We start from the raw sequence: 26,511 nt of genomic DNA on the forward strand, positions 1-26,511 counted from the left end.
CGAGGCTATAACATTAGCGAGGCTATATACAGGCACCGGTCAGTCGGGCTGATTTAGGTAGTATGTACTTGTAGATATTGTGATAGAGACTATGCAAATATGATGAATAGAGAGTAGCCGTAGCGTAAAAGAGGGGTGGGTGGGTGGTGGGTGGAGGGACACAATGCAAATAGCCCTGTTAGCGAATATGCGGGGGCACTGGTTGGCCGGGCCAATTGAGGTAGTATGTACATGAATGTATAGTTAAAGTGACTATGCATATATGATAAAACAGAGAATATAGCAGCAGTGTAAAAGAGGGGTTGGGGTTAACAATGCAAATAGTCCGGGTAGACTTTTGATTACTTGTTCAGGAGTCTTATGGCTTGGGGGTAAAAACTATTGAGAAGCCTTTTTGTCCTAGACTTGGCACTCCGGTACCTTTTGCAATAATATAGTAGAGAGAACAGTCTATGACTGGGGTGGCTGGGGTCTTTGAAAACTTTTAGGGCCTTCCTCGGACACCGCCTGGTGTAAAGGTCCTGGATGGTAGGCAGCTTAGCCCCAGTGATGTACTGGGCCGTACGCACTACCTTCTGTAGTGCCTTGCGGTCGGAGGCCGAGCAGTTGCCGTACCAGGCAGTGATGCAACCAGTCAGAATGCTCTTGATGTTGCAGCTGTAGAACCTTTTGAGGAACTGAGGGCCCATGCCAAATCTTTTTAGTTTCCTGTGGCGGAATAGGCTTTGTCGTGCCCTCTTCACAACTGTCTTAGTGTGTTTTGACCATTCTAGTTTGTTGGTGATGTGGACACCAAGGAACTTGAAGCTCTCAACCTGCTCCACTACAGCCCCAACGATGAGAATGGGGGCGTGCTCGGTCCTCCTTTTCCTGCAGTCCACAATCATCTCCTTAGTTTTGGTTACGTTGAGGGACAGGTTGTTATTCTGGCACCACCCTGTCAGGTCTCTGGCTTCCTCCCTATAGGCTGTCTCGTCGTTGTCAGTGATCAGGCCTACCACTGTTGTGTCATCAGCAAACTTATGGTGTTGGAGTCGTTTCTGGCCATGCAGTCGTGGTTGACCAGGGAGAACAGGAGTGGACTGAGCACGCAACCCTGGGGGGCTCCAGTGTTGAGGATCAGCGTGGCAGATGTGTTGCTAACTACGCTCACCACCTGGGGGCGTCCCGTCAAGATGTCTAGGATCCAGTTGCAGAGGGAGGTGTTTAGTCCCAGGATCCTTAGCTTAGTGGTGCACTTTGAGGGTACTATTGTGTTGCTGTAGTCAATGAATAGCATTCTCACATAAATGTTCCTTTTGTCCAGGTGGGTAAGGGCAGTGTGGAGTGCAATAGAGATTGCATCATCTGTGGATCTGTTTGGGCGGTATGCAAATTGGAGTGTTTCTAGGGTTTCTGGGATAATGGTGTTGATGTGAGCCATTTCCAGCCTTTCAAAGCAATTCATGTCTACAGACGTGATTGCTACGGGTCTGTAGTCATTTAGGCAGGTTGCCTTCATGTTTGGGGGCACAGGGATTATGGTGGCCTGCTTGAAACATGTTGGTATTATATACTCAATCAGGGACATGTTGAAAATGTCAGTGAAGACACCTGCCAGTTGGTCAGCACATGCCAGGAGCACACATCCTGGTAATCCGTCTGGCAGCGCAGCCTTGTGAATGTTGACCTGTTAAAAGGTCTTTCCTACATCGGCTACGGAGAGTGTGATCACGCAGTCGTCCGGAACAGCTGATGATCTCATGCATGCCTCATTGTTCCTTGCCTCAAAGCGAGCATAGAAGTGATTTAGCTCATCTGGTAGGCTTTAGTCACTGGGCAGCTTGTGACTGTGCTTACCTTTGTAGTCTGTAAAAATTTGCAAGCCCTGTCACATAAGACGAGCGTCGGAGCCAGTCTAGTGCCATTTAATCTTAGACCTGTATTAATGCTTTGCCTGTTTGATGGTTTGTCGCAGGGCATAGCAGGATTTCTTATAAGCTTCCGGTTTAAAGTCCCACATCTTGAAAGCTGCAGCTCTACCCTTTAGCTCAGTGCGAATGTTGCCTGTAATCCATGGCTTCTGGTTGGGGTATGTACGTACAGTCACTGTGGGGACGACGTCCTCGATGCCCTTATTGATAAAGCCAGTGACTGATGTGGTGTACTCCTCAATGCCATTGGAAGAATCCAAGGGAACATTTTCCAGTCTGTGATAGCAAAACAGTCCTTTAGTTTAGCATCTGCTTCATCTGACCACCTTTTTATAGACCGAGTCACTGGTACATAATTCTTTCATTTGTGCTTGTAAGCAGGAATCAGGAGGATAGAGTTGTGGTTGGATTTACCAAATGGAGGGCGAGGGAGAGCTTTGTACACGTCTCTGTGTGTGGAGTACAGGTGATCCAGAATTGTTGCACATTTAACATGTTGATAGAAATGAGGGAGAACTGGTTTTAGTTTCCCTGCATTAACGTCTCCGGCCAATAGGAGCGCCGCCTCTGGGTGAGTGGTTTCCTGTTTGCTTATTTCCTTATACAGCTGACTGAGTGTGGTCTTAATGCCAGCATCCTTCTGTGGTGGTAAATAAACAGCCACTAAAAGTGTAGCTGAAAACTCTCTAGGCAAGTGGTGTGGTCTGCAATTTATCACAATATACTCTACTCCAGGCAAGCAAAATCTAGAGACTTCCTTAGATTTCGTGCACCAGCTGTTGTTTACAAATATGCACAGACCGCAGCCCCTCGTCTTACTGGATTGTGCTGTTCTTTCTTGCCGGTGCAGCGTATATCCTTCTAGCTGAATATCCATATCACTATTCAGCCACGATTCTGTGAAACATAGGATATTACAGTTTCTGATGTCCCGTTGGTAGGATATTCGTGATCGTACCTTGTCTAATTTATTGTCCAATGGTTGCACGTTGGCGGGCAATATTGACGGTAACATTAGCTTTACCACTTGCCTTCTGCGGATCAGTACGAGGCATCCAGCTGTGTCCTCTGTACCTGCGTCTCTTCCTCTTGCAAATAACTGGGATATTGGCCTTGTCGGGTGTTCGGAGAATGTCCTGTGCGTCCTGCTTCGTCTAATCTGAGGTCAGTGATCGCTGTCCTGAAATCCAGAAGGTCTTCATCTAATCCGAGGTCAGTGGTCGCTGTCCTGAAATCCAGAAGTTCTTCGTCTAATCCGAGGTCAGTGATCGCTGTCCTGAAATCCAGAAGGTCTTCGTCTAATCCGAGGCCAGTGATCGCTGTCCTGAAATCCAGAAGGTCTTCGTCTAATCCGAGGTCAGTGATCGCTGTCCTGAAATCCAGAAGGTCTTGTCTGCTGTAAGATACTGTGGCAGAAACATTATGTACAAAATAAGTTACAAATAACGTGACAAAAGGTCCTGAGTATATTGACCACCTCATGGTCATTTATCAGTTGTTTCTCTTATGTACAGGTATTAATTTAATTGCTAAAGTAATGAATGAACTGTAACATTTATGCGCCCTAATTTCTGTGAGGTGTTTTCACATATGGTCCTGTTAAAAGTGAACTGTGGTATAAAATAGAGCAACATACAAGACATTCAATCAGAATGATTTACTGGATATCTAGATAAACATTTTACCTTGATGATAAAGTCGTCTAGACATAATGTGTAATCAACTCCTCTCTTCAGGACTCTGATACACTGGTACCAGTTAGAACCATGTCCTGCTGACCAGAGCTTTAGTTACATTTTACCTTGATGATAAAGTTGTCTAGACATAATGTGTAATCAACTCCTCTCTTCAGGACTCTGATACACTGGTACCAGTTAGAACCATGTCCTGCTGACCAGAGCTTTAGTTACATTTTGCATAACTTCCTCAAATTAGACAGAGGGGAACTTTCCACATCAAGCCAGAACCAGGATATTTCCTGGAACACACAATGATGTGACATCAGTAATGAACCTGGTCTCAGATCTGTTTGTGACCTCTTGCCAACTCTCATGTGTGTTGTGGTTCTGTGTGGCTCAGTTTGTAGAGCATCGTGCTTTCAATGCCAGGATTGTTGGTTTGATTCCTCTGAGGCCACCAATATGGAAAATGTATGCTTGACCACTTTTGGATGAAAGGTTATATTATATTTTATATTATGGTCTGCAGTGCATTCGGAAAGTATTCAGTCCACTTGACTTTTTCCACATTTTTTAAACATTACAGCCTTATTCTAAAGTTGATTGAAAACGTTTTACCCCCCCATCAATCTACACACAATACGCCATAATGACAAACCAAAAACAGGTTTTAGACATTTTTGTACATGCATTACAAATAAAATAGAAATATTAAATTGACATAAGTATTCCTGTGATACACCTGTGATTACTGTATCGCTGTATGTCTCTCTCAAATGTCAATATGCCTTGTATACTGTTGCTCAGGTTAGTTATCATTGTTTTAGTTCACAATGGAGCCCCTAGTTCTACTCTTCATACCCCTGATACCTCCTTTGTCCCACCTCCCACACATGCGGTGACCTCACCCATTACAACCAGCATGTCCAGAGATACAACCTCTCTCATCATCACCCAGTGCCTGGGCTTACCTCCGCTGTACCCGCACCCCACCATACCCCTGTCTGCGCATTATGCCCTGAATATATTCTACCATGCCCAGAAACCTGCTCCTCTTATTCTCTGTCCCCAACGCTCTAGGCGACCAGTTTTGATAGCCTTTAGCCGCACCCTCATACTACTCCTTCTCTGTTCCGCGGGTGATGTGGAGGTAAACCCAGGCCCTGCATGTCCCCAGGCTCCCTCATTTGTTGACTTCTGTGATCGTAAAAGCCTTGGTTTCATGCATGTCAACATCAGAAGCCTCCTCCCTAAGTTTGTTTTACTCACTGGTCTAGCACACTCTGCTAACCCTGATGTCCTTGCTGTGTCTGAATCCTGGCTCAGGAAGGCCACCAAAAATTCAGAGATTTCCATACCCAACTATAACATCTTCCGTCAAGATAGATCTGCCAAAGGGGGAGGAGTTGCAGTCTACTGCAGAGATAGCCTGCAAAGTAATGTCATACTTTCCAGGTCCATACCCAAACAGTTCGAACTACTAATTTTGAAAATTACTCTCTCCAGAAATAAGTCTCTCACTGTTGCCGCCTGCTACCGACCCCCCTCAGCTCCCAGCTGTGCCCTGGACACCATTTGTGAATTGATCGCCCCCCATCTAGCCTCAGAGTTTGTTCTGTTAGGTGGCCTAAACTGGGATATGCTTAACACCCCGCCAGTCCTACAATCTAAGCTAGATGCCCTCAATCCCACACAAATCATCAAGGAACCCACCAGGTACAACCCTAACTCTGTAAACAAGGGCACCCTCATAGACGTCATCCTGACCAACTGGCCCTCCAAATACACCTCCGCTGTCTTCAACCAGGATCTCAGCGATCACTGCCTCATTGCCTGTATCCCTTACGGAGCCGCAGTCAAACGACCACCCCTCATCACGGTCAAACGCTCCCTAAAACACTTCTGTGAGCAGGCCTTTCTAATCGACCTGGCCCGGGTATCCTGGAAGGACATCGACCTCATCCCGTCAGTTGAGGATGCCTGGTCATTCTTTAAAAGTAACTTCCTCACCATTTTAGATAAGCATGCTCCGTTCAAAAATGCAGAACTAAGAACAGATACAGTCCTTGGTTCACCCCAGACCTGACTGCCCTCGACCAGCACAAAAACATCCTGTGGCGGACTGCAATAGCATCGAATAGTCCCCGTGATATGCAACTGTTCAGGGAAGTCCGGAACCAATACACGCAGTCAGTCAGGAATGCTAAGGCCAGCTTCTTCAGGCAGAAGTTTGCATCCTTTAGCTCCAACTCCAAAAAGTTCTGGGACACTGTGAAGTCCATGGAGAACAAGAGCACCTCCTCCCAGCTGCCCACTGCACTGAGGCTAGGTAACACGGTCACCACCGATAAATCCATGATTATCGAAAACTTCAATAAGCATTTCTCAACGGCTGGCCATGCCTTCCGCCTGGCTACTCCAACCTCGGCCAACAGCTCCTCCCCCGGCAGCTCCTCGCCCAAGCCTCTCCAAGTTCTCCTTTACCCAAATCCAGATAGCAGATGTTCTGAAAGAGCTGCAAAACCTGGACCCGTACAAATCAGCTGGGCTTGACAATCTGGACCCCTATTTCTGAAACTATCCGCCGCCATTGTCGCAACCCCTATTACCAGCCTGTTCAACCTCTCTTTCATATCGTCTGAGATCCCCAAGGATTGGAAAGCTGCCGCAGTCATCCCCCTCTTCAAAGGGGGAGACACCCTGGACCCAAACTGTTACAGACCTATATCCATCCTGCCCTGCCTATCTAAGGTCTTGAAAGCCAAGTCAACAAACAGGTCACTGACCATCTCGAATCCCACCGTACCTTCTCCGCTGTGCAATCTGGCTTCCGAGCCGGTCACGGGTGCACCTCAGCCACACTCAAGGTACTAAACGATATCATAACCGCCATCGATAAAAGACAGTACTGTGCAGCCGTCTTCATCGACCTTGCCAAGGCTTTCGACTCTGTCAATCACCATATTCTCATCGGCAGACTCAGTAGCCTCGGTTTTCGGATGACTGCCTTGCCTGGTTCACCAATTACTTTGCAGACAGAGTTCAGTGTGTCAAATCGGAGGGCATGCTGTCCGGTCCTCTGGCAGTCTCTATGGGGTACCACAGGGTTCAATTCTCGGGCCGACTCTTTTCTCTGTGTATATCAATGATGTTGCTCTTGCTGCGGGCGATTCCCTGATCCACCTCTACGCAGACGACACCATTCTATATACTTTCGGCCCGTCATTGGACACTGTGCTATCTAACCTCCAAACAAGCTTCAATGCCATACAACACTCCTTCCGTGGCCTCCAACTGCTCTTAAACGTTAGTAAAACCAAATGCATGCTTTTCAACCGATCGCTGCCTGCACCCGCATGCCCGACTAGCATCACCACCCTGGATGGTTCCGACCGTGAATATGTGGACATCTATAAGTACCTAGGTGTCTGGCTAGACTGCAAACTCTCCTTCCAGACTCATATCAAACATCTCCAATCAAAAATCAAATCAAGAGTCGGCTTTCTATTCCGCAACAAAGCCTCCTTCACTCACGCCGCCAAGCTTACCCTAGTAAAACTAACTATCCTACCAATCCTCGACTTCTGCGATGTCATCTACAAAATGGCTTCCAACACTCTACTCAGCAAACTGGATGCAGTATATCACAGTGCCATCCGTTTTGTCACTAAAGCACCTTATACCACCCACCACTGCGACTTGTATGCTCTAGTCGGCTGGCCCTCGCTACATATTCGTCGCCAGACCCACTGGCTCCAGGTCATCTACAAGTCCATGCTAGGTAAAGCTCCGCCTTATCTCAGTTCACTGGTCACGATGGCAACACCCATCCGTAGCACGCGCTCCAGCAGGTGTATCTCACTGATCATCCCTAAAGCCAACACCTCATTTGGCCGCCTTCGTTCCAGTACTCTGCTGCCTGTGACTGGAACGAATTGCAAAATTGCTGAAGTTGGAGACTTTTATCTCCCTCACCAACTTCAAACATCAGCTATCTGAGCAGCTAACCGATCGCTGCAGCTGTACATAGTCTATTGGTAAATAGCCCACCCATTTTCACCTACCTCATCCCCATACTGTTTTTATTTATTTACTTTTCTGCTCTTTTGCACACCAATATCTCTACCTGTACATGACCATCTGATCATTTATCACTCCAGTGTTAATCTGCTAAATTGTAACTATTCGTCTACCTCCTCATGCCTTTTGCACACATTGTATATAGACTCCCCCTTTGTTTTCTACTGTGTTATTGACTTGTTAATTTGTTTATTCCATGTGTAACTCTGTGTTGTCTGCTCACACTGCTATGCTTTATCTTGGCCAGGTCGCAGTTGTAAATGAGAACTTGTTCTCAACTAGCCTACCTGGTTAAATAAAGGTGAAATAAATAAATAAATAAAAAATTCAGAAAATGTGGAATTGTGTTGTGTGACATAACTGCACATTTTAAGTGGCATTTTATTGTCCCCAGCACAAGGTGGACCTGTGTAATGATCTTGCTGTTTAATCAGCTTCTTGATATGCCACACCTGTCAGGTGGATGGTTTATCTTGGGAAAGGAGAAATGGTCATTATCAGGTTTGTAAATAAATAAAACATTTTTAGAAATATGCTTTTTTTGTGCGTATGAAGAATTTCTGGGATCTTTTATTTCAACTCATGAAACATGGGACCAAACACTTTACATGTAGCGGTCATATATTTGTTCATATATTTGTTCATATATTTGTTCATATATTTGTTCATATATTTGTTCATATATTTGTCCATATATTTGTTCATATATTTGTTCATATTTTTGTTCATATATTTGTTCATATTTTTGTTCATGGTTCTTATCAAGCTAGAAATGACAATAACCATAGGAGTTACCAGACAGCACAGATCTGGGACCTGCAGGCTACATTCTGGAACTACCACACAATGGTGGTTGTATTCATTGGACAACCCTTTGAATAACCCTTTCTGGATCCACATTTTATCACAGCTAGAACCCTTTTGGGTTCTTTGTAGAACCCTCTGTGTAAAGGGTTTTACATTCCAGAGCAATGACAGAGGAGAGAGAGGGCAGAAAACCCCATGAAACAGGAGATGGAGTGCAGAGCACCCAATGACAGAGGAGAGGGAGGGCAGAGCACCCAATGACAGAGGAGAGAGATGGCAGAAAACCCCATGAAACAGGAGATGGAGTGCAGAGCACCCAATGACAGAGGAGAGAGAGGGCAGAAAACCCCATGAAACAGGAGATGGAGTGCAGAGCACCCAATGACAGAGGAGAGGGAGGGCAGAGCACCCAATGACAGAGGAGAGGGAGGTCAGAGTACCCAATGACAGAGGAGAGGGAGATCAGAGTACCCAATGACAGAGGAGAGGGAGGTCAGAGTACCCAATGACAGAGGAGAGGGAGGGCAGAGAACCCAACTACAGGGGAGAGGGAGGTCAGAGCACCCAATGACAGAGGAGAGGGAGGGCAGAGCACCCACCTACAGAGGAGAGGGAGGGCAGAGTACCCAAATACAGAGAGGGAGGTCAGAGCACCCAACTACAGAGGAGAGGGAGGGCAGAGCACCCAACTACAGAGGAGAGGGAGGGTAGAGCACCCAATGACAGAGGAGAGGGAGGGCAGAGCACCCAATGACAGAGGAGAGGGAGGGCAGAGCACCCAATGACAGAGGAGAGGGAGGGCAGAGCACCCAATGACAGAGGAGAGGGAGGGCAGAGTACCCAATGACAGAGGAGAGAGAGGGCAGAAAACACCATGAAACAGGAGATGGAGTGCAGAGCACCCAATGACAGAGGAGAGGGAGGGCAGAGCACCCAATGACAGAGGAGAGGGAGGTCAGAGTACCCAATGACAGAGGAGAGAGAGGGCAGAAAACACCATGAAACAGGAGATGGAGTGCAGAGCACCCAATGACAGAGGAGGGGGAGGGCAGAAAACCCCATGAAACAGGAGATGGAGTGCAGAGCACCCAACTACAGTGGAGAGGGAGGTCAGAGCACCCAATTACAGAGGAGAGGGAGGACAGAGTACCCAACTACAGAGATGAGGGAGGGCAGAGAACCCAACTACAGAGGAGAGGGAGGTCAGAGTACCCAATGACAGAGGAGAGGGAGGGCAGAGTACCCAACTACAGAGGAGAGGGAGGGTAGAGCACCCAATGACAGAGGAGAGGGAGGTCAGAGCACCCAATGACAGAGGAGAGGGAGGGCAGAAAACCCCAAGAAACAGGTGATGGAGTGCAGAGCACCCAACTACAGAGGAGAGGGAGGGCAGAGCACCCAATGACAGAGGAGAGGGAGGTCAGAGCACCCAATGACAGAGGAGAGAGAGGGCAGAAAACCCCATGAAACAGGAGATGGAGTGCAGAGCACCCAACTACAGTGGAGAGGGAGGTCAGAGCACCCAATTACAGAGGAGAGGGAGGACAGAGTACCCAACTACAGAGATGAGGGAGGGCAGAGAACCCAACTACAGAGGAGAGGGAGGTCAGAGTACCCAATGACAGAGGAGAGGGAGGGCAGAGTACCCAAATACAGAGGAGAGGGAGGTCAGAGTACCCAATGACAGAGGAGAGGGAGGTCAGAGCACCCAACTACAGAGGAGAGGGAGGGCAGAGTACCCAATGACAGAGGAGAGGGAGGTCAGAGTACCCAATGACAGAGGAGAGGGAGGTCAGAGAACCCAATGACAGAGGAGAGGGAGGTCAGAGAAGCCAACTACAGGGGAGAGGGAGGTCAGAGCACCCAATGACAGAGGAGAGGGAGGTCAGAGAAGCCAACTACAGGGGAGAGGGAGGTCAGAGCACCCAATGAAAGAGGAGAGGGAGGTCAGAGAAGCCAACTACAGGGGAGAGGGAGGGCAGAGCACCCACCTACAGAGGAGAGGGAGGGCAGAGCACCCAATGACAGAGGAGAGGGAGGTCAGAGAACCCAATGACAGAGGAGAGGGAGGTCAGAGAAGCCAACTACAGGGGAGAGGGAGGTCAGAGCACCCAATGAAAGAGGAGAGGGAGGTCAGAGAAGCCAACTACAGGGGAGAGGGAGGGCAGAGCACCCACCTACAGAGGAGAGGGAGGGCAGAGTACCCAATTACAGAGGAGAGGGAGGGCAGAAAACCCCATGAAACAGGAGATGGAGTGCAGAGCACCCAATGCCAGAGGAGAGGGAGGGCAGAGCACCCAATGACAGAGGAGAGGGAGGTCAGAGTACCCAATGACAGAGAGAGAGAGGTCAGAGTACCCAATGACAGAGGAGAGGGAGGTCAGAGTACCCAATGACAGAGGAGAGGGAGGTCAGAGTACCCAATGACAGAGGAGAGAGAGGTCAGAGTACCCAATGACAGAGGAGAGGGAGGTCAGAGTACCCAATGACAGAGGAGAGGGAGGTCAGAGTACCCAATGACAGAGGAGAGGGAGGTCAGAGTACCCAATGACAGAGGAGAGGGAGGTCAGAGTACCCAATGACAGAGGAGAGGGAGGTCAGAGTACCCAATGACAGAGGAGAGGGAGGTCAGAGTACCCAATGACAGAGGAGAGGGAGGGCAGAGTACCCAATGACAGAGGAGAGGGAGGTCAGAGTACCCAATGACAGAGGAGAGAGAGGGCAGAAAACCCCATGAAACAGGAGATGGAGTGCAGAGCACCCAATGACAGAGGAGAGGGAGGGCAGAGCACCCAATGACAGAGGAGAGGGAGGTCAGAGTACCCAATGACAGAGGAGAGGGAGGGCAGAGCACCCAATGACAGAGGAGAGGGAGGTCAGAGTACCCAATGACAGAGGAGAGAGAGGGCAGAAAACACCATGAAACAGGAGATGGAGTGCAGAGCACCCAATGACAGTGGAGAGGGAGGTCAGAGCACCCAATTACAGAGGAGAGGGAGGACAGAGTACCCAACTACAGAGATGAGGGAGGGCAGAGAACCCAACTACAGAGGAGAGGGAGGGCAGAGCACCCAATGACAGAGGAGAGGGAGGTCAGAGTACCCAATGACAGAGGAGAGGGAGGTCAGAGAACCCAATGACAGAGGAGAGGGAGGTCAGAGAAGCCAACTACAGGGGAGAGGGAGGTCAGAGTACCCAAATACAGAGGAGAGGGAGGTCAGAGTACCCAACTACAGAGGAGAGGGAGGGCAGAGTACCCAAATACAGAGGAGAGGGAGGTCAGAGTACCCAACTACAGAGGAGAGGGAGGGTAGAGCACCCAATGACAGAGGAGAGGGAGGGCAGAGCACCCAATTACAGAGGAGAGGGAGGGCAGAGCACCCAATTACAGAGGAGAGGGAGGGCAGAGCACCCCATGAAAGAGGAGAGGAAGGTCAGAGTACCCAATGACAGAGGAGAGGGAGGGCAGAGCACCCCATGAAACAGGAGATGGAGTGCAGAGCACCCAATGACAGAGGAGATGGAGTGCAGAGCACCCAATGACAGAGGAGAGGGAGGTCAGAGTACCCAATGACAGAGGAGAGGGAGGTCAGAGTACCCCATGAAAGAGGAGAGGAAGGTCAGAGTACCCCATGAAAGAGGAGAGGAAGGTCAGAGTACCCAATGACAGAGGAGAGGGAGGTCAGAGTACCCAAATACAGAGGAGAGGGAGGTCAGAGTACCCAATGACAGAGGAGAGGGAGGGCAGAGTACCCAAATACAGAGGAGAGGGAGGTCAGAGTACCCAATGACAGAGGAGAGAGAGGGCAGAAAACCCCATGAAACAGGAGATGGAGTGCAGAGCACCCAACTACAGTGGAGAGGGAGGTCAGAGCACCCAATGACAGAGGAGAGGGAGGGCAGAGTACCCAATGACAGAGGAGAGGGAGGTCAGAGCACCCAATGACAGAGGAGAGGGAGGGCAGAGTACCCAATGACAGAGGAGAGGGAGGTCAGAGCACCCAATGACAGAGGAGAGGGAGGGTAGAGCACCCAACTACAGAGGAGAGGGAGGTCAGAGTACCCAATGACAGAGGAGAGGGAGGTCAGAGTACCCAAATACAGAGGAGAGGGAGGTCAGAGCACCCAATGACAGAGGAGAGGGAGGTCAGAGCACCCAATGACAGAGGAGAGGGAGGGCAGAGCACCCAATTACAGAGGAGAGGGAGGTCAGAGTACCCAACTACAGAGGAGAGGGAGGTCAGAGTACCCAACTACAGAGGAGAGGGAGGTCAGAGTACCCAATGACAGAGGAGAGGGAGGGCAGAGTACCCAAATACAGAGGAGAGGGAGGTCAGAGTACCCAATGACAGAGGAGAGGGAGGTCAGAGTACCCAAATACAGAGGAGAGGGAGGTCAGAGTACCCAATGACAGAGGAGAGGGAGGTCAGAGTACCCAAATACAGAGGAGAGGGAGGTCAGAGCACCCAACTACAGAGGAGAGGGAGGTCAGAGAACCCAATGACAGAGGAGAGGGAGGGCAGAGTACCCAAATACAGAGGAGAGGGAGGGTAGAGTACCCAATGACAGAGGAGAGGGAGGGTAGAGCACCCAATGACAGAGGAGAGGGAGGGTAGAGCACCCAATGACAGAGGAGAGGGAGGTCAGAGAACCCAATGACAGAGGAGAGGGAGGTCAGAGAACCCAACTACAGAGGAGAGGGAGGTCAGAGTACCCAATGACAGAGGAGAGGGAGGTCAGAGAACCCAATGACAGAGGAGAGGGAGGTCAGAGAACCCAATGACAGAGGAGAGGGAGGTCAGAGAACCCAACTACAGAGGAGAGGGAGGGCAGAGTACCCAATGACAGAGGAGAGGGAGGTCAGAGTACCCAATGACAGAGGAGAGGGAGGGCAGAGCACCCAATGACAGAGGAGAGGGAGGGCAGAGCACCCAATGACAGAGGAGAGGGAGGGCAGAGCACCCAATGACAGAGGAGAGGGAGGGCAGAGCACCCAACTACAGAGGAGAGGGAGGTCAGAGAACCCAATGACTGAGTAGTTTATGTTAATCTTAATTAATTTTATCATAGCAACCCAATAATAACCTTGAGAACATTGTCTAGCTAAATAAAGGTTAAATAAAAAAATAAAACAAAAATAATTATAAACTTTCACAAAAACACAGGTACATGTATGAGCTGAGATCAGTGAGAGCTGAGACCAGTGAGAGCTGAGATCAGTGAGAGCTGAGACCAGTGAGAGCTGAGACCAGTGAGAGCTGAGACCAGTGAGAGCTGAGACCAGTGAGAGCTGAGACCAGTGAGAGCTGAGACCAGGGCCTCTGGGTTCCTGTCTGTCTCTGTGGTATTCCTCCCTTCCTTTTCCAGTCACTTGCGAGAGTCTCAATTCAGGCCTCACTCACTCACCTGAACAATTCTTGGAATATCTCAACATTTGTTTTTGGACGTGAAGAGTTGGGTCCTTTTCTTTACAATGAGACAATTTCTGGGCAATATGTCTGTCTAGAGGAGTGGGTTATCTCCTTTGGATCAACAGAACCATCACATGAACATGTTCTGTATAGCCTCTCTAACTGTTTCCTTCTCTTTCTCTTTCCAACCCAGTGGGATGAATGTCACATCACAGTTGTTTTTGTTTATAAATGACACATTCAAATAAATTAGGAACAGTGTAAGGTTTATAGGGCAAAACTGGAGGCTTGGAGGGAGAGAGAGAGAGAGTGAGAGAGAGCAAATGAAAGAGACAGTGTTTCCTTCAAACAACAGGTGAGGCCATTTTGGATTGTATAATCATGCTGGAAAATCTAGCAAGTTTATTGTCGATAAATGTATTTATAGTTTTTTTTGATTCAAATAATTTTGGTGCCAATTTCAGATATAATTGTACATTTCCAAAACTCTTTTTGTACACAAACTCAAATTGTGTAATATCCTGTCACGACTTCCGCCGAAGTTAACTGATCTCAGTCCTGTTTAAAGTGAACTGTGGTATAAAATAGAAACATAACTCTGTTCTCTTTGTATTCACTCTGCCCCTGGCTTTGAAGGACGACTCAACTCTTTGTCAGTTCTCTTCACCTATTTTGTGGACAGAGTCCACTTTGCATTCAGTCTTCTATGTTTAGAAAGGAACCAAGATCTTTCTCCAACTTTCACTCAATGCACCCTGGGATTTTACAAAGTGCAGGACAAGCCATTCAATCAGAATGTGTTATCAAACAGCTAGATAAACAGACTTACATTTTGGAAGATAATAGATATAGACATAATTATAATCAGAAGATAATATTAACATGCACTGTACATTTCATTGCTAACAGAAATAATAGCAATAGAATAACTGCAGAATAACCGCAGAATAAATAATGATTTATTTGAAAATAGTACACCCAAGGTAGTCTACCGCCCCTCAACGATCCCTCACCAACCCAACAAATGCACATTGAACACCCACACTGGAAAAGTGTGGTTATGCATGCTGTGTGTGTGTGTGTTTATGGATGCAGCATGCTCTACAAACTGTGTTTATGGATGCATGTGTGTGTGTGTGTGTGTGTGTGTGTGTGTGTGTTTATGGATGCGTGTGTGTGTGTGTGTGTGTGTGTGTGTGTGTGTGTGTGTGTGTGTATGGATGATGTGTGTGTGTGTGTGTGTGTGTGTGTGTGTGTTTATGGATGCGTGTGTGTGTGTGTGTGTGTGTGTGTGTGTGTGTGTGTGTGTGTGTGTTTATGGATGCGTGTGTGTGTGTGTGTGTGTGTGTGTGTGTGTGTGTGTTTATGGATGCGTGTGTGTGTGTGTGTGTGTGTGTGTGTGTGTGTGTGTGTTTGCACACCAGTGTGTACTGTATGTTAACAGATCCATAGATAGTGTGGTTGGGGTTGAGAAGGTGATGGAGAAAATGTACCTCATGAATCCTTTTTCTGTTCACAGGATTCTACACACCTTCCTCATGTCTTCATCAGTATCACCTCATTACCAACAATATGAACTGGACTGATGCCCAGAGTTACTGCAGAGCACATTACACTGATCTGGCTACAGTAGATGACATGGAGGACCTGAACAGGCTGATGACCAGTGTCAGTAGGTATTACTGGTCCTGGATCGGACTGAAGAAGGGAGACTCCATGAAGTGGCACTGGTCTCTGGCAGACAGACATTTCTACAGAGAGGGGGAGACTGAGTTCAGAAACTGGGACACTGGAACACCCCAAAATGGTAACTGTGCTTTAATGAGTACATCTGGTCTGTGGAACAACACCTCCTGTGATGACCAGCATCACTTCATCTGTTATGATGGTGAGTATTCACATACTAATGATGAAGCCTGTTCTAAGTGCTGGAGCTGCCATTGAGTTGAAACATAGACTCATGAGAGCTTTAAGTTGTTAATCAGTTATTGATCTGTTATCAAATCAATGACAACATGTACTATAGATGATCAGTAGATGATGTTTCATTGGATATTTGTATTGATTATTACATTTGACTTTTGCAGGAAAACAAGTCACCAACCAAACATACGTCTTAATTCAGGAGAACAGGACCTGGATAGATGCTCAGAGTTACTGCAGACAGTATCACACAGACCTGGTCAGTGTGAGGAACCAGACTGAGAACACAGAGATAGAGAAGAAGATATCACTGAGGGGACTTCCTGTGTGGATCGGTCTGTTTCTAGACTCCTGGAGATGGTCAGACCAGAGTGACTCCTCATTCAGAAACTGGTTGTCAGGACGGCCTTCAACAGATCAGGGAGACACCTGCACTCTGGTGTCTTTTAATCGTTATTATTATGACTATGATTATTATGACTATTATAATTATGCTCCATGGATAAATGATCCCTGTGGCCTCAACTATCCTTTCATCTGCTATGGTAAGTTACAACATTCTCCTCCTGGTCTTAATAATAGAATGATGACAAGATAATTCTAATTCCCCCATGATTCACTACTGTCATTGTGGGATTGTATTATCTTGTAGGTCCAGCTGTGGAGACCACTGAGAAACCTCAACTGAAGAGACATGTGGTGAGAATGAAGATGACCCCAAAGGATCAACATCTGAACATCAGCGATCCTGCTGTTCAGGACTCCATCTTACAAGAGGTGAGTTTTACCCTGTTCATGAAGAACCACTCAATAATGATGCAAACTCTACAGATCACCTCTATGATACAGAGTGAAATATTGTGTGTCTCTGTGTGTCTTTGTGTTTCTCCAGATAAGGAACAAGCTGAAGGAGCAGGGGTTACCTGCAGACACCAAAGTGACATGGAAAAAGCAGCCTGATGGGAAGGTCTTCCACAAGGAAGAAGAGGGGTCTCCCAAGAAAGAAGAGGAGGAGAAGAAGATGAAGAAGAGTATGATGACAAAGAGAGAACTCTAATTATGTCAAATGTTCTCTCCTTTTTTATTTAGATTAATTATCTGTACTAGGATGTATTTTCTGAACCTAATTAAATGTGTTTTATTAAATAAATTGTTTATTATAAACATTAATAGTGTTTTATCTTGAGATGTTGTTATTGATAATTTTCTTGACTTTTATTACAGGGTTTGTTCTCAAGACAGACTTTTCACACATCATGTCTATAAATGAGTTATTTGTAGTTATGTTGATATTCAGGGCTGAGAAAAAGTATTTTCCTCCTTTCTAATGTTCTCAACTTTTACAGATTTAAGATGAAGAATGTTATCAGATCTTCAAAGAAAACAGAATATTAGATAAAGGGAACCTGAGTGAACAAATAACACAACAATTACATACTTATTTCATTTATTTCACAAACAAAGTTATGTAACATCCAATGTTCATGTGTGAAAGATGAATTGTCCCATTACACTCAATAACTGGTTTATGAAGTTGTTGATCAGTATTTCACGTCGCTGTGGAGCATGTTTGGCCCAGTCTTCCACCTAGAACTGCTTAAACTCAGCGAGTTTTCAAGGATGAACTTTGAAGTCCTGCCACAACATCCCATTGGGATCATTAGGTCTGGACATTGACGAGGTCATTCCAAAACTTGAAATTTGTTTCTTTTGAACCATTTTCATGTAGACTTGATTGTGTGTTTTGGATCAATGTCTTGCTGCATGACTCTCTTCAGCTCACAGACGGATGGCCTGACATTCTCCTGTAGAATTCTCTTATACTGAGCAGATCTCATGGTTCCTTCTATTAAGGCAAGTCGTCCAGGTTCTGAGGCAGCAAAGCATCCCCTTTACTGATGAATGCAGTGGTTTTTGCCAGGCGAAATGGGACCCATGTCATCTAAAAAACAACCCAACCAAGCCACACTGCTTCTTAACACAGCGTGCATCCAACCCGGAAGCCAGCCGCACCAATGTGTCGGAGGAAAAAGCAGCACCAATGTGCCGGAGGAAACACCGTGTACCTGGCAACCTTGGTTAGCGTGCACTGCGCCTGCCACAGGAGTCGCTGGTGCGCGATGAGTCAAAGATATCCCTACCGGCCAAGCACTCCCTAACCCGGATTGTGCTGGGCCAATTGTGCGTCGCCCCACGGACCTCCCGGTCGCGGCCGGTTGCGACAGAGCCTGGGAGCGAACCCAGAGTCTCTGGTGGCACAGCTGGCGCTGCAGCGCCCTTCACCACTTCACCACAAAAAAAAAAAAAACAATTATACATCTGTCGATAAAACCTTCTTCCAAGAGTCTTGATGTGTAATGCAATGCGTACAGGCGGCAGAGAAGTCAGGCACAGGAGAGTGTTTAATAAACATAAACCTCCGTCAACAGAACAATACAATAAATGGGTCAAACAAAACCTGGTCAAAACCAGCATACCGTACATAGGCACCACAAGAAACAATTACCGACCAGGACAATGAGGGGGAACAGAGGGTTAAATACACAACAAGTATTTGATGGATTTGGAACCAGGTGTGATGGAAGACAAGACAAAACCAATGGAAAATGAAAAGTGGATCGGCGATGGCTGGAAGGTCGGTGACGTCGACTGCCGAACGCCACCCAAACAACGAGAGGGACCAACTCCGGCGGAAGTAGTGACATGATGATCATCCAGTTGCTTCCAGGTGCTTTTTCTGAAACTTTAGTCAACTTTTTGGGCTAGATGGGTCCCATTATGTTTGTTGAAAACCAAACACTGCATTCCACAGTAAAACACTTCATATCAATCGTCAAGCATGGTGGTGGTAGTGTGATGGTTTGAGGATGCTTTGCTGAGTTACAGCAGTTCTGCATGGAAGAGTGGGCCAAAAGTCCTCCACAGCAATGTGAGAGACTGATCAACAACTACAGGAAGTGCTTGGTTGCAGTCATTAGATCTAAAGGTGGAACAACCAGCTATTGAGTGTAAAGGGGCAATTACTTTTTCACACAGGGGAATTGGGTGTTGCATAACTTTGTTAATTAAATAGACAAAATAAGTATAAATATGGTTTGTTATTTTGCAAACTCAGGTTCACTTTATCTAATTTTAGGTTTTGGTTGAAGATCTAATAACATTCAGTATTAAAATTTTGCAAAAATAGAGAATATCAGAAAGGGGGCAAATACTTTTTCACAGCACTGTGAGTATCAATGTGTTTTTCTAATTGGAATGTAACTTTCTTTAATTGAAATGTATTTAGACCACAGTTTACATTCTGCATAGCCAATGTAGTCTCAGCATGTTTTTTATTGGTTAATGAAGATGTATTTTCTGATGATCAAGTAAATACCTGTTGCAGATTGACAGTATCAGTCTAGAGTTGTGATTCTTCAAGTTTCAACTTAATATTATTTTAATGTTTATTTGACACATTTTTCCTTGATGATAAAGACATGTAGACATAATGTGTAATCAACTCCTCTCTTCAGGACTCTGATACACTGGTACCAGTTAGAAACATGTCCTGCTGAGCAGAGCTTTAGTTACATTTTTCCTTGATGATAAAGTCATCTAGACATAATGTGTAATCAACTCCTCTCTTCAGGACTCTGATACACTGGTACCAGTTAGAACCATGTCCTGCTGACCAGAGCTTTAGTTACATTTTGCATAACTTCCTCAAATTAGACAGAGGGGAACTTTCCACATCAACCAGAACCAGGATATTTCCTGGAACACACAATGATGTGACATCAGTAATGAACCTGGTCTCAGATCTGTTTGTGGCATCTTGCCAACTCTCATGTGTGTTGTGGTGCTGTGTGGCTCAGTTTGTAGAGCATTGTGCTTTTGTCACGGCCGATGAAAGAAGTAGACCAAGGTGCAGCTTGGTGAGTGTACATTTTCCTTTTATTTAAATGTTGCCAACAAAACAACAAAGGAAGAATCAACCGTGAAGCTTAACTTCAGCTATACTGCCTCTAACAAAGTAAACTACCCACACTGAAAGGAGGGAAAAAGGGCTACCTAAGTATGATTCCCAATCAGAGACAATGATGGACAGCTGTCCCTGATTGAGAACCACACCTGGCGAAAACATAGAAATAAAGAAACATAGAAAACAAAACATAGAATGCCCACCCCACATCACACCCTGACCTAACCAAATAGAGAAATACAATGTCTCTCTAAGGTCAGGGCGTGATAGTACCCCCCCCCCCCAAAGGTGCGAATTCCGGCCACAAAAACTGAACCTATAGGGGGTAGTCTGGGTGCGATTCTATCCACGGTGGCGGCTATGGTGCGGGGCGTAGACCCCTCTCCACCTCTGGCTCACCCCCCTTTGGTGGCGCCTCTGGTGTGGGGAACCTCACTGCCGACCCCGGACTGGGGACCCTCTCTGCGGGCCCCGTACTAGGGACCCTCGTTGCGGGCCCCGGAATGGGGACCCTCGTTGCTGGCCCTGGACTGGGGACCCTCGTTGTGGGCTCCGGACTGGAGGGCGTTGCTGGAGGGAGGAGGCCTACAGGAGGCCTGGTCCTTAGGGGAGGCAGAGGATGAACCGGGCTGTGGGGGAGCACTGGAGATCTCGTGCGCAGCCGTGGCACCACTCCACCAGGCTGAATGCCCACTTTAGCCCCAGCACTTCCAGAGTGCAGGCACAGATCGAACCAGGCTGTGGGGAACACTGGAGATCTAGTGCTTGACACTTGCACCTCTCCACTTGGCTGAATGCCCACTTTAGCCCAGCACGGGCGGCGCGCAGGCATAGGACGCACTGAACAGTCCCAGCGCACCGGAGACACAGTGCGCAGAGCCGGCGCAGGATACCCTGGGCCAAAACGGCACACCGTAGACCAAGCACGCTGAGCTGCCACAATCTGCCCTGGCTGGATGTCCACTCTCGTGTGGCACTTGTGGAGGGCTGGCATATAGCGCACTGGGCTATGAGCGCGCCCTGGAGACACCGTGCGCTTTACCGCATAACACCTGACCAGTCCCACGCTGCTTCCGGTAAGCACAGGGTGTTGCCTCAGGTCTATAGCCTGACTCCGCCAATCTCCCCCACATTTTTTGGGGGGGGCTGCCTCTTGTGCCTGCTTCGCTGACTTGCTTCATATCGCAGCCTCTCAGCTTTAGCTGCCTCCAGTTCCTCTTTCGGACAGCGATATTCACCAGCCTGCCTCCAGGGTCCCGTCCAGGATTTCCTCCCAAGTCCACGAATCCTGAACCCTCTGCTCCTCCATACCACGCTGCTTGGTCCGCTTGTGGTGGGTAGTTCTGTAACGGTCGTCTGATGAAGAAGGATTGGACCAAAGCGCAGCGTGGTAAGTCCTACTTGTGTGATGGTGGCTAACACATCTGATTGGCTGTCTGATTGGTATTGCCTCTGTTCCTGTTTTTATGTTCCTTCTGTACATGTCATTTCCTGATCTCCAGTCAAACCACAAAGCAACTCTCAAAGCACTAAGGAATCCCTTTCAATTCCAATAGTGACATCATTTAGGAGATTTAGGGCCCTAAGCATTGACCCCATGAGAACCTGCTCATCTCACTCCTACCTGCCTCTCAACCTCCCCATGTTCAGTAACAGACCTGTAAAAACCACAAACAAAGGGATGGAGAATTTGATGCGATTCTATTGATATAGCTTTTATAGTCATTCTTTACAACATAGTCGTTTTTTTCAAAAGGAATTGAACGTAGAAAGTAGAACTCTCTCTCTCTATCTATCCATATGCTTTATTGTCCTTCAATCTTTATGCAAACTATTTTGACCTCAATGGAAGAGATCATGGTAATAGAAACCTGACAGGACCTATTTTACATCACGGACAGCGACGCTCACCACTAAAGGGACTGTTAGCCTAACAACAACAACATAGACAGAGTTCAGGCTTTTTGTTATGCTTAGCAAAAGAGGCACACGGACACACACACGCACACACACACAGTTTTGTATTGCTATCCTTGTGGGGACCAAACAATTGATTCCCATCCAAAATCTTATTCTCCCTAAATCTAACCCTAAATATGAACAGTAACCCTAAACCTAATAATAACCTCTAAACTGTACCCCAAACACATAACCGTAAAACTGTACCTAACCGTAACTCCTATCCCTAAACCTACCGTAACCCCTAACCCTAACCTTAATCCCAACCCTAACTCCTAAACCTAACTGTAACCCCTAACCCTAACCTTATCCTAACCCTAACCCTAACTCCTAATCCTAACCGTAACCCCTAACCCTAACCCTAATCCTAAACCTAACCGTAACCCCTAACCCTAACCTTAATCCTAACCCTAACTCCTAAACCTAACTGTAACCCCTAACCCTAACCTTAAACCTAACCCTAACTCCTAATCCTAACCGCAACCCTAACCCTAACCTTAATCCTAAACCTAACTGTAATCCCTAACCTTAATCCTAACCATAATTGTAACCCTTACCCCATATCTTACCCCGATACCTAAAATAGCATTTTTCCTTGTGGGGATGGGCAAAATGTCCGCAATTGTCCGAATGATCCATGTTTAGCTATCCTTGTGAGAGATTCCCTACAAGGATAGTTTAGCAAAAACACAAACACACACACTGAAACAAAATGAATGAGTGATAGAGTGTAGCACTAGTAAAGTGACAGAAACAAACACGGGCAAGGTGAGAGAAAGATGTCATGTCTTTCTGAGAGAGATGGAGAGGGAGAAAAAGAGAGAGGGGGAGAACACAGATAGAGGAACAGATGAAGAGAGTGTGAAAGGGAAGGAGAGGGTCCTAAATAAAGAGGGACCAGATGAGAGAGGAGGGAGAGAGAGAGAGAGATGTGGTCACTTCTCAGAGGCTCTTTGTCTTTTGCTGTGTGAACAGGTTACTCATTGGTCCTGCGGTCACCCCCCTCTTCAAAAGGGGGGACGCTCTTGACCCAAACTGCTACAGACCAATATCTATCCTACCCTGCCTTTCTAAGGTCTTTGAAAGCCAAGTCAACAAACAGATTACCGATCATTTCGAATCCCACCATACCTACTCCGCTATTATGCAATCTGGTTTCAGAGCTGGTCATGGGTGCACCTCAGCCACGCACAAGGTCTTAAACGATATCTTAACCAACATCGATAAGAAACAATACTGTGCAGCCATATTCATTGACCTGACCAAGGCTTTCGACTCTGTCAATCACCACATCCTCATCGGCAGACTCGACAGCCTTGGTTTCTCAAATGACTGCCTCGCCTGGTTCACCAACTACTTCTCAGATAGAGTTCAGTGTGTCAAATCATAGGGTCTGTTGTCCGGGCCACTGGCAGTCTCTATGGGGGTGCCACAGGGTTCAATTTTTGGACCAAATCTCTTCTCTGTACACATCAATGATGTCGCTCTTGCTGCTGGTGAGTCTCTGATCCACCTCTACGCAGACGACACCATTCTGTATACTTCTGGCCTTTCTTTGGACACTGTGTTAACAACCCTCCAGGCGAACTTCAATGCCATACAACTCTCCTTCCGTGGCCTCCAATTGCTCTTAAATACAAATAAAACTAAATGCATGCTCTTCAACGGATCGCTGCTGTCACGATCGTCGTAAGGAGCAGACCAAAATGCAGCGTGGTTTGTGTTCATGATGGTTTTTTAATAAAAGAAAGCACTGAACACTGAATACAAACTATACAAAACAATAAAGGAATAACGACCGTGAAGCTATAATGAGAACTGTGCTGACACAAGCAACGAACATAGACAATCACCCACAACCCACAATGACAAAACAGGCTACCTAAATATGGCTACCAATCAGAGACAATGACTAACACCTGCCTCTGATTGAGAACCATATCAGGCCAAACACAGAAACAGACAAACTAGACATCCAACATAGAATGCCCACTCAGATCACACCCTGACCAAACAAAACATAGAAACATACAAAGCAAACTATGGTCAGGGTGTGACAGCTGCCTGCACCTGCCCGCCTGTCCAACATCACTACTCTGGACTTAGAATATGTGGACAACTACAAATACCTGTTTCTGAACTTTGACAAAACGCTCAGCTGGTGTCCCTGGCTATGTCCAACCCTGTTGCCATAGTGATAGATGTTACGTGCCATCTGTTTGTTTGACTAAGATAATAACTTCATGAGAATGTCTACTCCTTTTTGCATACCCCTGTTTGGAAACAGAATATGAATAACATATTCAAATCAATGGGTATCAGTTTAAGATGTATATAGGACCAAGCAACGGAGATAGACACAGAAGGAGAGAGAGATCTGGAGAGAGCAAGATAGACGGAGTGAGACAGACTTTCCTACAAACAACCGGTGAGGCCATGTTAAAAATGTATAATATTTTTAGCATTAATGTAGAGAAATGAATGTAACACAGTTTTTTTTCAATTATTCTGGTTACATTTCAGATGTAATTGGTACCTTTTGAAATCTCTTGGAACACAACTCTAAACTGAGTGTAGGAGTCTCTGATCACATCTTTAGCCATATTTCCATTGAATTTCACACTGATGGAAACTTCTTTGTACCTCACCCTCCTAATCTCAGGTCAGTTAGATGTGATTGTGTTTGTACGTGTGTGTGACACGTGTGTGTGACACGTGTGTGTTTGCTTGAACAATTTGGTGTACCACGTGCAAAGATGCATAGATGATTGTGGTTGCTGGATAAAATGTCTGTCAGGAATCATTATTCTCTTCGCAGGGTTCTACACACCTTCCTCGTGTCTTATTTGTCAGTATCACGTCATGAACATAAAAAGACCTGGATGGATGCCCAGAGTTACTGCAGAGCACATTACACTGATCTGGCTACAGTAGATGACATGGAGGACCTGAACAGGCTGATGACCAGTGTCAGTAGTTCTAATTACTGGTTCTGGATCGGACTGAAGAAGGGAGACTCCATGAAGTGGAACTGGTCTCTGGCAGACAGACGTTTCTACAGAGAGGGGGAGACTGAGTTCAGAAACTGGGACACTGGGACACCCCAAAATGGTAACTGTGCTTTAATGAGTACATCTGGTCTGTGGAACAACACCTCCTGTGATGACCAGCATCACTTCATCTGTTATGATGGTGAGTGTACACATACTAATGATGAAGCCTGTTCTAAGTGCTGGAGCTGCCATTGAGTTGAAACATAGACTCATGAGAGCTTTAAGTTGTTAATCAGTTATTGATCTGTTATCAAATCAATGACAACATGTACTATAGATGATCAGTAGATGATGTTTCATTGGATATTTGTATTGATTATTACATTTCACTTTTGCAGGAAAACAAGACACCAACCAAACATACGTCTTAATTCAGGAGAACAGGACCTGGATAGATGCTCAGAGTTACTGCAGACAGTATCACACAGACCTGGTCAGTGTGAGGAACCAGACTGAGAACACAGAGATAAATAAGAAGATAACACTGAGGGGACTTCCTGTGTGGATCGGTCTGTTTCTAGACTCCTGGAGATGGTCAGACCAGAGTGACTCCTCATTCAGAAACTGGTTGCCAGGATGGCTTTCAACAGAACAGAGATACAACTGCACTCTCGTGCATTCTAATCCTTCTTCTTCAAATCATGCTAAAATGAGAAATTATCCCTCTGATGACACCTTTCCTTTCATCTGCTCCGGTAAGTTACCGTTTTCTCCACCTGATCTACCTGATACTATGATGACAGGAGAACTCTAATGTTGCCCCCGTGATTCACTACTGTCATTGTGGGATTTTATTCTCTTCTTGGCATAGCTGTGGAGACCACAATGACTACAGCGACCACGACTACCCCCTGCCCACGACCACGACTACCCCCTGCTCACGACCACGACTACCCCCATGCCCCCCACCACGACTACCCCCTGCCCACCACCACGACTACCCCCTGCCCACCACCATAACTACCCCCCTGCCCACGACCACAACTACCCCCTGCCCACCACCACCCACCCCCTGCTCACGACCACGACTACCCCCTGCCCACGACCACGACTACCCCCTGCCCACGACCACGACTACCCCCTGCCCACGACCACGACTACCCCCCTGCCCACCACCACGACTACCCCCTGCTCACGACCACGACTACCCCCTGCCCACAACCGCGACTATCCCCCTGCCCACGACCACGACTACCCCCTGCCCACAACCACGACTACCCCCTGCCCACGACCACGACTACCCCCTGCCCACCACCATAACTACCCCCCTGCCCACCACCATAACTACCCCCATGCCCACGACCACGACTACCCCCTGCCCACCACCATAACTACCCCCTGCCCACGACCACGACTACCCTCCTGCCCACCACCATAACTACCCCCATGCCCACGGCCACGACTACCCCCTGCCCAGACCACGACTACCCCCTGCTCACGACCACGACTACCCCCATGCCCACCACCACGACTACTACCCCCTGCCCACCACCACGACTACCCCCTGCCCACCACCACGACTACCCCCTGCTCACGACCATGACTACCCCCTGCCCACGACCACGACTACCCCCTGCCCACAACCACGACTACCCCCTGCCCACCACCATAACTACCCCCTGCCCACCACCACGACTACCCCCTGCTCATGACCATGACTATCCCCCTGCCCACGACCATGACTACCCCCTGCCCACGACAACGACTACCCCCTGCCCACGA

General features: G+C 47.3%; 1 protein-coding gene and 1 long non-coding RNA gene across 2 annotated transcripts in view; both read left to right on the plus strand.

Annotated features, from left to right (window-relative positions):
* The window catches only part of LOC121839350 (macrophage mannose receptor 1-like), a gene marked incomplete at its 3' end in the record, with an annotated part of 59,649 nt that extends 33,963 nt beyond the window's left edge, over positions 1-25,686 (plus strand). Inside the window, exons 3-9 of the mRNA XM_042297816.1 lie at positions 15,410-15,778; positions 15,978-16,358; positions 16,466-16,590; positions 16,706-16,868; positions 24,590-24,928; positions 25,128-25,484; positions 25,601-25,686. Of these exons, the coding sequence (XP_042153750.1) occupies positions 15,410-15,778; positions 15,978-16,358; positions 16,466-16,590; positions 16,706-16,868; positions 24,590-24,928; positions 25,128-25,484; positions 25,601-25,686 (1,820 nt within the window). The remainder of the gene's footprint in view (positions 1-15,409; positions 15,779-15,977; positions 16,359-16,465; positions 16,591-16,705; positions 16,869-24,589; positions 24,929-25,127; positions 25,485-25,600) is intronic.
* Positions 24,087-24,596, plus strand: LOC121839410. The gene is made up of 3 exons (XR_006078959.1): positions 24,087-24,164; positions 24,260-24,398; positions 24,555-24,596. It is a non-coding gene; the product is annotated as an uncharacterized LOC121839410 (long non-coding RNA).
* Positions 25,687-26,511: the final 825 nt, after the last annotated feature.

This window comes from Oncorhynchus tshawytscha, linkage group LG15 (genome assembly GCF_018296145.1).
Source record: "Oncorhynchus tshawytscha isolate Ot180627B linkage group LG15, Otsh_v2.0, whole genome shotgun sequence".
Lineage (NCBI taxonomy): Eukaryota > Metazoa > Chordata > Actinopteri > Salmoniformes > Salmonidae > Oncorhynchus > Oncorhynchus tshawytscha.